This window comes from Sciurus carolinensis, chromosome 11, assembly GCF_902686445.1.
Source record: "Sciurus carolinensis chromosome 11, mSciCar1.2, whole genome shotgun sequence".
NCBI lineage: Eukaryota > Metazoa > Chordata > Mammalia > Rodentia > Sciuridae > Sciurus > Sciurus carolinensis.
In genome coordinates, this window is record NC_062223.1 from 120495050 (window position 1) to 120508420 (window position 13371).

The 13371-nt window shown below is 42.4% G+C and overlaps 1 protein-coding gene across 2 annotated transcripts in view; it reads left to right on the forward strand.

Annotated features, from left to right (window-relative positions):
• Sorl1 (sortilin related receptor 1) overlaps positions 1–13371 on the forward strand; it is a 159629-nt gene that overhangs the window by 49094 nt on the left and 97164 nt on the right. For both annotated transcript variants that reach the window (XM_047516319.1, XM_047516318.1), the window contains exons 7-11: positions 2148–2249; positions 3309–3478; positions 8773–8965; positions 11877–11994; positions 12250–12323. In XM_047516319.1, the coding sequence (XP_047372275.1) occupies positions 2148–2249; positions 3309–3478; positions 8773–8965; positions 11877–11994; positions 12250–12323 (657 nt within the window). The remainder of the gene's footprint in view (positions 1–2147; positions 2250–3308; positions 3479–8772; positions 8966–11876; positions 11995–12249; positions 12324–13371) is intronic.

Sequence of the window (13371 nt, forward strand, 5' to 3'; positions counted from 1 at the left end):
CTGTTTATTAAGAAAAGCATCAAGGCCTACAACTTATAATCAGTAATATGCCACAGTGTACTTGCTAATGTTTTTCTTAGTAACTGTAAAATAATGCAATACCTTTTTAATGCTTTCTGGAGGGAGCCTGAAATGTCCTGGTTTAGGAATAATTCTCCCAGAAGGTAATGGGATGGATACATTTTGAGATTTTTTTTGTTGATTGGATTTTTTGGGGGGTTTTGCATTTATGAAGTAAAACTTGTCTTGAGATATACATTCTCAATTCTCAGGCCTCCCAGAAGTTATTTTTAAGAACTTTTAACTTGTCTTGGGCCTGATTGTCACTGAGAAATGTTTTAAAGTAGTAGAGTTGGAAGTAGTGAAAATAAATACAAAGTATAATATATGTATTTCATTAGTATTTGCATATTCATGTATTCATAGAGATTAATATATGTGTAGGGTAACTTACAGTAGTCATCTGACATGACTAAACTTTTATTGATTTAATGAGGGCTTTTAGAGTTTATATGTAACAATATTGCCATGAACTCTTCTCACTCAGGTAATATGTTTTTAACATTTTATTTCCTCGGGTGGAGTGGGGCATTGGACCTTAAACTCAGGGGCACTTTACCACTAAGCTACATCTCCAGTCATTTTCACGTATTTTTTAAAAATTTGAGGCAGGGTCTTGCTAAATTGCTCAGGCTGGACTTGAACTTGTGATCCTCCTGCCTCTGCCTTGGGAGCTATTATGATTATAGGAGTGTGCCACCGCACCTGGCTATTGTTTTTATATATTTAATGAATTTATCATTTCACATCATCCCATACAGAATGTAAGTAAGCTGTGAAAATGTTTTTCAGGTTGCTGTTTTTGAACTGTAGTCTCATGCTTCTCTACGTGGCTTCTTTAAAACAAACTAGTGGTGGTTTGAAATATTTATACTGCCCCAGTGAATTATAAATAAACTTGCATTTTTCAGCTTGGTCCTCATGTAGTGCTTATGGGACATACATGAATGTAGGGTACTCAGTTGTTATATTACAGATAAGACAGTTGGTATGCTCCTGACTCTGTAGGAAGTTAATACCTGTAATAAACAGCAAACTAGTCAAGAATAAATGAAACCAAAGTCACCTCTCTTGCTGAGATCCCAACATCCCAGTAAGTTTAATGGTCATTTGTGTGATGATGTCCATATAAAGGTGTACCTCCCTGTGTCTTTCCTGATAGACGTACAGCATTTACCTTTAATTTTTGATCATATACTTTTTTGAGCTGGAAGAAAACCACTTAGAGGTTTTATGGGTATTCTTAACCTTTTATGAGGTATAGGCCTTTTTGAGAAACAAATAAAGGTGTGGATTCTGCATTGCAAAATAAATGAGTGTATATATGCAAAAAATTTGTGGGGATCCTGGACTGTTTAAAGCCATCCACAGGGAAGCCATGATCCAAGTAAACTGCTCATTTTGTGGATGGATAAACTGAGGGCTGGAGAGATTTCCTGTTTTCCTCAAGTGGTAGAACAGCCTCTCAATCTAGTGCTGACTGGTTTTCAAGATTTTAGGAATGAATCAAAATCTCTAAAATACAGTGTGATGTGATCAACATCTTTCTCCTCTACCAAAGAGTATATGTTCTACCAAAAGGCCATACCTAATGAGAAGTATTGAGAGATTGGAAAATAGAATCAATGAAGATTCCCTCAAGTCTTGGTGTAAATTAATCTTATGAGTCAAGCATCCTTATAAGCCAAAATAAAAAGAGTAGAAAGCTCTGCACCATGGGGTGGATCACACCTGGGCTGGTTTGGAGGCTGCAGGCTCTGCCCAGGCTGGCACTTTGGCCTTATTTCACAACAGTCTTCCTCTCTCTCACTCCTGCTGAGCATTGCAGCCCTATGAGCCACCCTAAGTCCACGTTGTCCTTTCTCATCTAATATCTGTGGAGTGTCTAGTTGCTATTGCAGACCAGGTGCCCAGGATAAAGCAGCCCATCCCAGTGATGGCATGCATTGCAAAATTAGGAATTTGCAGTCGCAGTCTGTATTTTGTGTTTTCAGTGGAATCCGAGGGGTCTGACTTGTTTCCCTTGTCACTTGTTTTGAGCAGCTATCATCTGGCACAATTAACTTTTTCCTCCTCTTCCTTGGCAGCGTCTCCTGGGCAGTCAACAGCAGTCTTCTGTCCAGCTCTGGGTCTCCTTTGGCCGGAAGCCCATGCGAGCAGCCCAGTTTGTCACAAGACACCCTATTAATGTGAGTGAGGTCTGCTGGAGGGTGGGAAGAAGGCGTACTGCCCACCTCCCTCCCTGTAGATGCCCTGGGTAGGGTGTCCTGTGGATGTCCTGCTGGGTGGATGTTTTATGGAGGCTCCCTGAAGTCCCTTTCCAGAGTGGTCTCTAGAGAGGGTCATTGTGCTTTGGGCATATTGGTCTCTTGTCTCCCACTTCACTATTTGAAGTGGAACTGAACAGGAGCCTTAATTTGCTTTAAGTGGAGTAGGATTGGCAGAGGGATTGGAGTCAAGAGTCAATGGCCTTGTGTGCTAGTACTGAAGTAGTGGGAAGTTTGTACACAGCCCTTATTTATTAAGTACCTGTTGTATTGCTTACAGATGGCTTGGTTCCGAAAGGGGATAGATTTGGGTCCTACTTGGTAGAAATGTAGAGGTTGGAGAGACCAAGATTAGAGCAGAGGAGGAAACCATATATTATAGTCAAGTGCTTGACCATGCAGTATTACAACAGGGGGTTGCTAGGAAAGACCAGCACAGTGTGGGGCTCTTGAACTAGTGATTGCAGGGAGGAGACGGCATTGGGAGACCTTGGCATTAGCATTTAGTTTTGAGAAAGGTTAGTGGCTCAGGGGTTATGTAATGGAGAACAGCTCATCAGCACCTTGCTAGTTTCTGTGGGTTCTGCCTTCCTTTAGTCACCTTAGGGAAAATAAAAGGAAATGAAGTGCACATTAATCTACAGTGTACCTTATACTGATGAAAGGTCTCTTGGAATAAAGAGGGAGACCTTATTACCTAAAAAGAGGTTTTTAGGTCACTTAAGGAGTTCAGAGGACTATTCTTTCTCTGTGCTCCATTTATTTGCCAACAAGGGGCCTGCTCCAGCTGCAGACCAGCCTCAGGTTCTCCAGAGGGAAAGTTGTCAAAGCTTCTTTACCAAGATCGGGGAGCATTCTCTGGGCTCTAGGCCCACATTCGTCACTGGGACTTTTGGAAGTCATTGCTTTCATATGTATAGAAAGCCCACAGGGCGTAATCATTTTTCTGACTTGTGTATTTCTTGACTTTTGATTCCAAAGGAATATTACATCGCGGATGCCTCGGAGGACCAGGTGTTTGTGTGTGTCAGTCATAGTAACAACCGCACTAATTTATACATCTCAGAGGCAGAGGGGCTGAAATTCTCCCTGTCCTTGGAGAATGTGCTGTATTATAGCCCAGGAGGGGCCGGCAGTGACACCTTGGTGAGGTAAGGAGACCATAGCACCTCCCCTACCTTCTTAGACAAGTGCCGCCACCAACCTCTCTCTAGTTTCATGCTTTGCAGTGTTAGTTGCACATGCAGACTCACCTGGGGTGCTTCCAGAGACCCTGATGCCTGGTTCACATGTCCAGAGATTACCATTTATTGGGTCCGGGGTGTAGCTTGGTTTAAAGATTTTAGAAAGCTCCCCAGATGATTCTTATGTGTAGCCATGGCTGAGAACCGCTGTTCTAGGTGACATTGGGGGACATAGCCACTCTGTTAATCATTCCCTTGGGCTCCCTTCTTTCAGTTATCTGGTTTTGTGGTCTCTGAGCCAGTGGGGAAGAGCGCTTGGAAAATAGCATCAAGTCGGAGAGAGCTGGCATATGTGCTGTGGGGCTCTGCCTCAAGGTGCCTCAGGTTCATTGACATCATTATTTCAATTCTTAAAGGTAATTGCAAGGTGGTATTTTGTAGGAAAGGCACCAACATCAGTGATCCTCTGTCCGTAAATCACATATGTGGAAATGATCCCCAGTCTCATCTTGGGTGTTCTTTTGTGACTACACTCACCAAGGGACTTGGGGAAGGAGTGGACTTGGCAGGGATGAGTGGATTTTTTTTTTCCCCTTCACGCTGGGAATGGAACTCAGGGCTTTGCTTTGCTAGTCAAGTGCTCTACCCCTGAGCTACACCCCAACCTCAGTAGATTCTTAACAATCAATGATGTTGGTGCCTTTCCTCCAAAATACCACCTTGCAATTACCTTTAAGAAAGGGAGTGATGACATCAATTAACCTGAGTCACCTCTGCCATAAATCCATTTGTTCCATTTGTCATGTGACAAACTCTTTGGCTGTGATAGGCTTGATCTCTGTTCTTGGAAAAAGCCACCTGTGTGAAGCTCACTGGCTCATTTGGGGTGACATCCACTGGGTCGGGGGACATGCCTCTGCTGCCCACCATCTCTCATTGTGCTGGCCAGTCTTTCTATCACCAGTTCATGCCACAACATGCTGCTGCTCTGTACCAGGTGGTGTTATAGGTATGGCAGTGAAGTCTTATAGACAGTAGTAAAAAGACCAACCAAGTCCCTGCTCTGTGGAGTTTATATTCTGTTTGCAGGGGACACAGAATATAAGCAAATGTGTCATCTGCTTGGTAATATGCTGGGAAGAAAAACTAATTACCTTAAGCAAGGTAAGGGGCAGGGAATGAGGAGGGCATTATTTCATAGTATGCTCCAGGATGATTCATTTGAGCAGGTGCCAAAGTTAGGGAGAGAGGAAGTCAGCCAGGCAGACCCTGGGGGAAAGAGTCTTACAGGCAGAGGTCAGCAAGTACAGTGACCTTGAGGTGAGACTGCAGTGCTGTACCTTAGGAGAGGGAGAAGGTCAGGGTGCTTCCAACAGCTGAAGAAGGGGACTGGGGAAATAAGGCATAAGATTCAAGGGAGCAGGGCTCAGATGGTGTAGGACCTTCAAGGACATGGAAGGTATTTTTTTTTCTGATAGGTGAGATGGACATCATCTGATTTATCTTGTTAATTTTTTTCCACTTAAAATATTTGTGAATTGCATTCTATAAAGAAAAGTGCAGAAGAAAAATGAGTGCATTATAAATAATTTTGAGCAAATACTCATGTGCTTTGTTTTACAGAAATTTTCCTCAATGCTGTGTGGAAATTTGACTACATTGGGGACCAGGGCAGGGACAGGAAGACTGATTGTGAAAAGTTGTGCAGGTTCAGGCCAGTGGGGTTTGATGTTGGCTGGTCCCGGAGTGGTCTCAGTGTAGATTACAGAAGTGTTCAGATTCTAAATATATTTTGGAAGTAGAGCCAACAGATCTGCTGATGGATTGGACACAGCGGGGGAGAAGGATTAGTGGCCAGGGGACCTTTGCTGCTTGGCCTGAGCAGGAGTAGGGCAAGGATGATGAGTTGAGGCAGGGAGGTCCCTGTGAGGAGCAGCTGTGGGGAGAGATCAGAGTTCAGTTTCATACCTTGGTTGGAGGTGCTTATTAGATACCCAGTGTTGGTCTTTTTACCTGGTCTCCAACAGTGCTTTTCCACTTCCTGTTTCTCTTTGAGGTGCTGTTGTCTTTCATTCCATTTCTCCCCGTAATATAGACTCCTAGATTATTTATTATTTAATGTGTTATAAGCCATTCCTGCCCTGGATCATCCTGACATTCAGATTGGCCTGGTTTGGTTGACGGCAGCTCCTTGCTTTTTCTGCCTGGCTTCTGTGTATTTTTATTTTTAAAAATAATTTACCGAGTTGAAATTCACATAAACTGAACCATTTTAAAGTGCACACTTCTGTGATATTTAGTACATTTACAATGTTGTACAACTGCCATCTCTACTTCCAAAACATTTTCATTTCTCCAAAAGAAAACCCTGTCCTCATTAAGTACTTTTTCCCCTCTTTCCAGCCCTTGGCAACCATCATTCTAATTTATGTCTCTGTGGATTTACCTTTTCTGGATATTTCATATAAATGGAATCATTCAATAATATGTGACCCTCTGTGACTGGCTTCTTTGACTTAGCATAATGTTTTCAAGGTTCATTCACATGTAGCATGTATTAATTAGTACCTCATTCATTTTCATGGGTGATTAATCTCTTTTTTTTAATAATTAAAAATTACAAAGCATTATCCTTTGGGCTTTTAATATTGACTCTTTAGTTTCTTCCCCACCTTCAAGAGCCTCTGACTATGGATTAGGTACATCACTCCTTGCCAATGCATCCTCCTCATTTGTCAGATATTCAAGTTGATATTTCATGGTAGGGTAGAGTTGAAGCCAGATGATAGACTTCCCAGGAAGCAGTAACCTCAATTATGTGACCGTAGTACTTCTTCACACATGCAGATGGCCCTTTATATGTGGCAAAGTTTCTTTTTACCCTGCCTGAGCATGCAGTTCAGTTAAGAAACTGAAGATAGATTCACGTCAAAAGTCATGGAGCCAGGCATGGTGGTGCACACTTGTAATCCCAGTGACTTGGAAGACTGAGGCAGGAGGAGCACAAGTTCAGAGCCAGCCTCAACAACTTATTGAGGCCCTGAGCAACTCAGTGAGACCCTGTCTCTAAAAATAAAATATAAAAAAATGACTGTGAATGTGGCTCAGTGGTTGAGTGCCCCCCCCCACCCTGGGTTCAATCCCCAGTATCCAAAAAAAAAAAAAAAAGAGTCATGGACCAATATCCTGCTCTGCTTGCTTACTCTTCTTTTCTTATCTCAGGGCCACAAAGTTTCAGATTTGCTCAGTTGAATGGCTTTTTTGTCATCTGCATCTCAATCTCAACCAGATGAAATGGAAAGGGTGAATTGGCAGATGGTGTGGGCAGGCTGGTTTAGAAAAAACTTCTGCGGTATTCAAAATGAACTAGAGGAACTGGTTCTAATTTCCTTAGAGAAATAAGGAAAGAAATCTTCATAGGGGATTATCCTGGCATTGGTGGGATGTGCCATGCAGGAATCTTGTGGGAAGCCATAGCTAGACATAGGACCCTTTGGAGGAGGAACTTATGTGCTGATCACATGTCAGACCTGTGGGGGCACATTAAGGAGGAACACTAACTCTCTTGGTGGGAATGGCTACCAGTGTATGCATTGGGCATCAAGTGTAGTGGAAAGGGACCTGGTGAGCTTCTTGACAAGTCTTGTCTCAGGGTACTCTGGAAAGAAGAGCAGAAGTGCTCTGGTGAGACCAGTGAGGATAAGATGGAAGAAAATGGACTCTCAGAGAAACTACTGGGAGTGAGGCAACTTGTGCCAGGGCAGGTCAAGGGAGCAAATGCTAGGATGAGCTAAACTAAAGCAGAGAGGTTGTGAGGCACAAGAAGACAGGCTTCTGCTTGGAAATAAAAGAACAGCCTCCAGGATTATGACTGGGGGAAAGAAGCAGGATTATCTAACTGAGAGAAACTCAGACCTCCCAGATGTGGGAATGAAGCCAGTAAACCTCAGAATGGCAGATTCCATGATGATAGACTCAGAAGCAGGAGAACTGAGGTAAATGGAGAGCAAGAGGGGTTATAGGCCTTCACCCAGTTCCTAAGGAAGTAGCTAGAAGAGACCTAAGGAGTCCCATGTCAGAGAATTTGATCTGAGCTCAGGCATTTTATTTAGGGTTTTGCTCAGTCTGCTGCTCCAAAGTGACTTTGTTGTGCTGCTCAGAAGTTTGAGGTACATCTCCCTGTCTGAGGTGGCAGAGCAATCTTCCAACTGAGGAGAGTTGTGTGGCAGATGATGAAAAAAAGCACTTCTCTGTCTTATTGTGTCACCCAGTGGCTCAAAACCCCTGAAATAGAGGGCATGGTTCCAATTTTAAAAGTCAATGTGAGTCATGGTTACCATTTCTCAGAGACCAGTTATATTTGTAGTGTGTGCACCATTTTAAAGCAAACCTCCTTTCCAGTAAAATCACAGTATCCTAGCATAGCAGTTAGGGACTTGCTTCCCTTTTAACAAGTACAACCTCAGACTTTCTAGAACCATCCTTGCTAATATGCTATGCTGTTTTGGTAAGTAGTTGACATGCTGCTGGGCTTCCTAGCCGAAAAGCTTTGTGATCATCCATGATCAGGGTATTAGATACCCTGATAAGTACCTAGACAGTGGCTATGTAACCTTTAACTGCATTTCCACAGATTGGGTTAAATGGTAAGCCTGAACATTGTTACTAGTGTCTTTTTCAAGTCTGGCTTAATGTTTCCTATTTGTCAAGCCTCACTGGAGGCTTTGGGTCAATTTCAATAGTGAAGAAATAGATGTGCTTTTTACCTCAACTTTAATGGTATCTTCATCATTCTAAAGCCCTGGTTGGGAATTGTTGATCAGATAAGCACGTTGACTCTCAAAGTTTAAAAAAAAAAATCACTAAAAAAAGAGTAGATTATATAGCCATAAAAAAATAAAAAGTGTGGTGCATGTCACTACATGGGTGAACCTCAAAAACATTATATTGGTGAAGGTAGCCAGACATAAAAGGCCATATATAACATGATTCCATTTATATGAAATACCCAGACCTGTATGGGGACAAAAAGCACATCATTGGTTGCCAAGGCCTGGGAAGGAAAGGAGAAATGGACAGTGGCTGCCAGCAATGAAACTGTTCTAGAACTAGATGGTGATGGTGCACAACATGGTGAATGTATTTAATGCCACTGATTTGTATATTTTAAAATGTTTGGTTAAATTGTATGTTGTGTATGATAAACAAAATACCAAGCAAATATCATTTCAGGTTCACAGTTATTTATTTTCTTACTGCAGGTATTTTGCAAATGAGCCATTTGCTGACTTCCATCGAGTGGAAGGGTTACAAGGAGTGTACATTGCTACTCTGATTAATGGTTCTATGAATGAAGAGAACATGAGATCAGTCATCACCTTTGACAAAGGGGGAACCTGGGAATTTCTTCAGGCTCCAGCCTTCACAGGATATGGAGAGAAAATCAATTGTGAGGTAGAGATGTGTTTTAATCTTATTTGACTTTTTAATACAAGGATAGAGTTCTGATCTGTAGTTGTTTTCTGTATCTAATATTTATTGGAAACATGCAAGATCACAGAGTCCTCCATTGATAACCTTATGAAGCAAACTGTAATCTGTATTTCCATCTTTGCAGGCCCCAGAGTCTGCACCATATAGTATGCCACAGTGAATTCACAAGGGGGGAAGGAAATGGGATATTTAAAAATAATTCATTTTTCTTTTATAATAATAATTATTTTTTGGTGCTGAGGATTGAACCAAGAACCTTCCTTATACCTGCTAGGCTATATCCCCTGCCCAATATTTTAAAGTTTTGAGGGAAATACTATGATTCTCAACATCTGTTAGACATTATATGAATTACTTGAGTAACTAGCTTGAGTTAGTTCACAGTTTGAACATTAGGATATATTTTCTTTCTTTTGATGACATCATATCTTTGGGAAGTTGGATGTGATAAAAAAAAAGTCAGGTGAGAAAGTCAGGGTGGAACAGGAAATGAGGGTAGTTAATGCCCTGTATTATTCTAACATTTGAGCAGTTGTGCCTTGTCCAGTAGGTACACACATTCCGTTAATAGGTAATCATGGTTGTTTAAAAATGAAATAGAAACGTGTTCTTCCAGTTTACGTATGCTGTTGTTTCAAATTGCTGCTTAGTTATTAAGACAAGCATACTTAATAAGTTGTGTGGACTTAACCAAGTTGGCATTTCTTTTACTATTGAAAACTTCCTGAAAAACCAGTTGTCCCTCAAATCAAGATTCTTTGGGGACCTCTTGCATAAGTTATTATTTCTGTGGAAGTGATTTTAAAATTTCTCTCTGAGTAAAAGTCAGAGATGGTAGTTTTTTCCTGCCTATAGGCCTATCTGAAAAGCTAAGAATGCTAAAATATATTATTTGGTTCCACTAAGTGTTCCGTAAGCCTAAGCATTCTTTAGGCTGTCCCTCTGACTTTGTGTGAACCCCTTGTGCCTCTGTTCCCATTTCACCTAGATCCCTTAGAAAATGGGAATGGATTTTGGGTGTGGGTAGAAGAAACTCAGGAAAAATAAGCAGCATTCATTTTTGGAGAAACTCAGTTCAATTGGATTTTCCGACTTTGTTTATCAGTGGTGAACTGTTTTGACTCTTCTGTAGTCTTTATCTATGACCCCTGGGAAAATTCTTGCCTTAGAATGTACTTCTTGATTTTTCTTCCCTTTTTGGCAACAGGTTTCGATTTACTGCATCAAATCTAATTTTAGCAAGAAGCAAGCTATAAATGGATATACACACACATTGCTAGAAACTTACCCTTCCTCAGTAATGTCTTACACCTCAGTAGTTTGGCCATTTCCTGCTGTGGATGGGTTTGGGGTAGTTTTGAGCATGCCATGGATGCCAGGGTATCAAAACTTCGTATTGTTAAAATTCTGGTTTTTCTTTCCTTGACTGATCAATTTATGAACTATAGGACCATGAGTTGTCTTTTAGTTTCAACTTCTGAGTTTAGGTGGGGTGTTAGTCACTGTAACAAAATACCTGAGAAAATCAGCTTACAAAGCAGAAAGATTTGTTTTGGCTCATGGTTTCAGTCCATGGTCATTTGGTCCTTACTCTTTGGCTTGTGCCAAGGCTGAACATGGTGGTAGGGAGCATGTGGTAGATCAAGCTGCTGGCTGACATTATGGCAAACAGGAAAACAGGGAACAAAAATGAGAGAGGAAGGCCAGAGTCCCAATATGCCCTTCAAAGGCACACCCCTAGTGTGTAACTTTCTTCCACTAGGCTCTACCTCCCAAAAGTTGTACCACCTTCTAGTATCACCACAGGCTGGTGTCCAGGCTTTTAGCACATGGCTTTCAGGGAACATTTCAGATCCAAATCTTAACAGATGGTAAAAAGAACATATAGGAATGGTTAAAGTCTGATTGTTCAAAGATACAGAAGCACTTTCATGATAGATTTCATTTTAGGCAAAGCCGTGGAAGCCAACAAAAGGGGGAGTGGACAAGTAAATATTTTGAGACCCAACCTCATTTGCTCCAGTTTCCTTCGGCCAAACTGGGAAGCTAGCAAGATGGGTATTTGTTAGGTCTTTTGGTGACATAAATTAAGTAGATCTAGCAAACCTTGCCACACTTATGACCTATGCTGTAAACACATGTAGAGTTCCCCTGTTCAGAACACTGGACACATCTGAACAACCCCGAGTAGTCACTTTCTGGCCAGGAGAATGAGGCATGGCCATATAGCAAAAGCCTTGTCCTGGTAGTTTGCAACAGAACTATGATAACATGGGCACAAGTGATGGAGGCCAGCTTAAATCACTTGAAGCCTTGCCCAGTACAGCCATATCTTTGAACAAATGTGGAGCACCCTTTAGAAATGTAATGTGAGTCCTTGATGTTCAGATCTCATATGTTGTACTTCTGGGAGCTTATCTGTGGGACTCGATGACTTCTGATTCTTGTTTTTTCTTCTGACAGAATTGCCGGAATCATATTTGACTTAGAAAATAAATATCACAATATCATTTCATTTCTCTTTAGCACCGAGTCACTTGAGAGGATCTCTGGGTGATACTGGGAAGTGGGTATCATTCCTCTCTACCTGAGTTAACATTGATTTATAATTGTTACCCCCTGAGAGTCTTGGAGATTTTTAAGGTTATTTTCCTCTTTTTGTCAACCAGGGACATTTATGTGGGTTCAGATTACCCACTTTGTCTGGGCAGGGGCGTGTGTGTGAGCACGGCCGGGCTGTGAATTTGGTTTCCTCAGGCGAGGCCTCCTTGCTCTATGTCTGGCTGTGAGGTCTTCACCCAGGCATCTGGGATTGTGGGAGATCTAGGCAACGTGTTACACGCTGACACCACCTGGAACTTTCATTTTGCAGCTTTCTCAGGGCTGTTCCCTCCACTTGGCCCAACGCCTCAGTCAGCTGCTCAGCCTCCAACTCCGGAGAATGCCCATCTTGTCCAAGGAGTCAGCCCCCGGCCTCATCATTGCCACCGGTAATGTTTTGTATGTTTTGCCTGTTCTCCAGGGGCTTCTTTGGGCTGGGGATATGCAGCCACATATGGAGTGGTCCCCACATCTCCAGCAGTGCCCTCTCTTGGTAGTTTTAAGACATTTTTTTTTTTTTTTTGTGGTGCTGGGGATTGAACTCAGGACCTTCTTGCTAGATAGTACCTTGAAATTCTTATTGGGCAAGGTGGTTCTCTGACTCATCCTTGAAATGAAAAATAACTCTCCCTCTTACATTTTAGGCTCCGTGGGAAAGAACTTGGCTAGCAAGACCAACGTGTACATCTCTAGCAGTGCTGGAGCCAGGTGGCGAGAGGTCAGTGCCCACCCCACTCGGTTGGTGTGTGTGAGGATGTGAACTGCACCTTGGTATTTCAGGGACAAACATGGTTCCTAGCTGCCACCTGTGGTACCTAGTATAACTGTAAAGTAAAGAGAGGCACCGAAAGCCACACACGAGCAGAGAACCAGCTGCTCTGATTTGTATTCTTGTTATGTGAACTCACAATTTCTCCAGATGTTACTTTTAAATAAAAAAGGGAGTTTCGCTTCTTGTTAAAACAACTGTGAATTTGACCAAAATTTCCAAGAGCACACATTCTATGAGGGCAAAGGCAGTGTCCGTTGTGCTCACTCCGTGACTGCCAGGCCATAGCAGTGCCTGGCATGAGTGAGTGTATCAGCAAATGGCAACGTAGCTGTGGTGGTGGTGGTATTTTTCTGTGTGATATTGGATCCGAAGTCTTGCTGTGTGGGCTTTTCCATCTCATTCTGTGCTGTGGAAGGAGACCATTTCTGCCTTAAGGCATTGTAGCTTGTTTGTATCTTCAGCACTTATTATGCTCATTCCGAAGGTGCAGCTGGTTCTCCAGCCCCAAGTTGCCAATTCATCCAGCCTTGGATATTAGAGAATTCCCAAACCTGGGAAAATGTATTTCTCATCTGCCTCCTGAGACTCACAAGGCCAAAGGGAGTGCTTCCGGTCTCATTCTGGAGAGGTTGCTTTCAGGGGCGACCCTGAGGATGCCAGGAACCATCAGGGTAACGCTTAGCTCCTCACTAGGCAGGAGTTGATTGAGCACCATCACAGGAGTGACATGGAGTTCTCTGAAGAGCCGGCAGGCATCGTTCCCTTCCTCATGGTGCTTCTTTTTGGGAATGCAGCACACACACTTTTATATTTAAATCTGTAATGTGTTAAACAATAATAATGCCCAACATTTGTTTGGCTCTGCAGTTTATAGAGACTGTTACATACCTTATTATATGTGTGACAGGGCTTGTCACCCTTCCAGTTGAGAGATAATGGGGCCCAGACACTATGTGTGTGCATATGTGCATGTGTGTGCGCGCACGTGCATGTG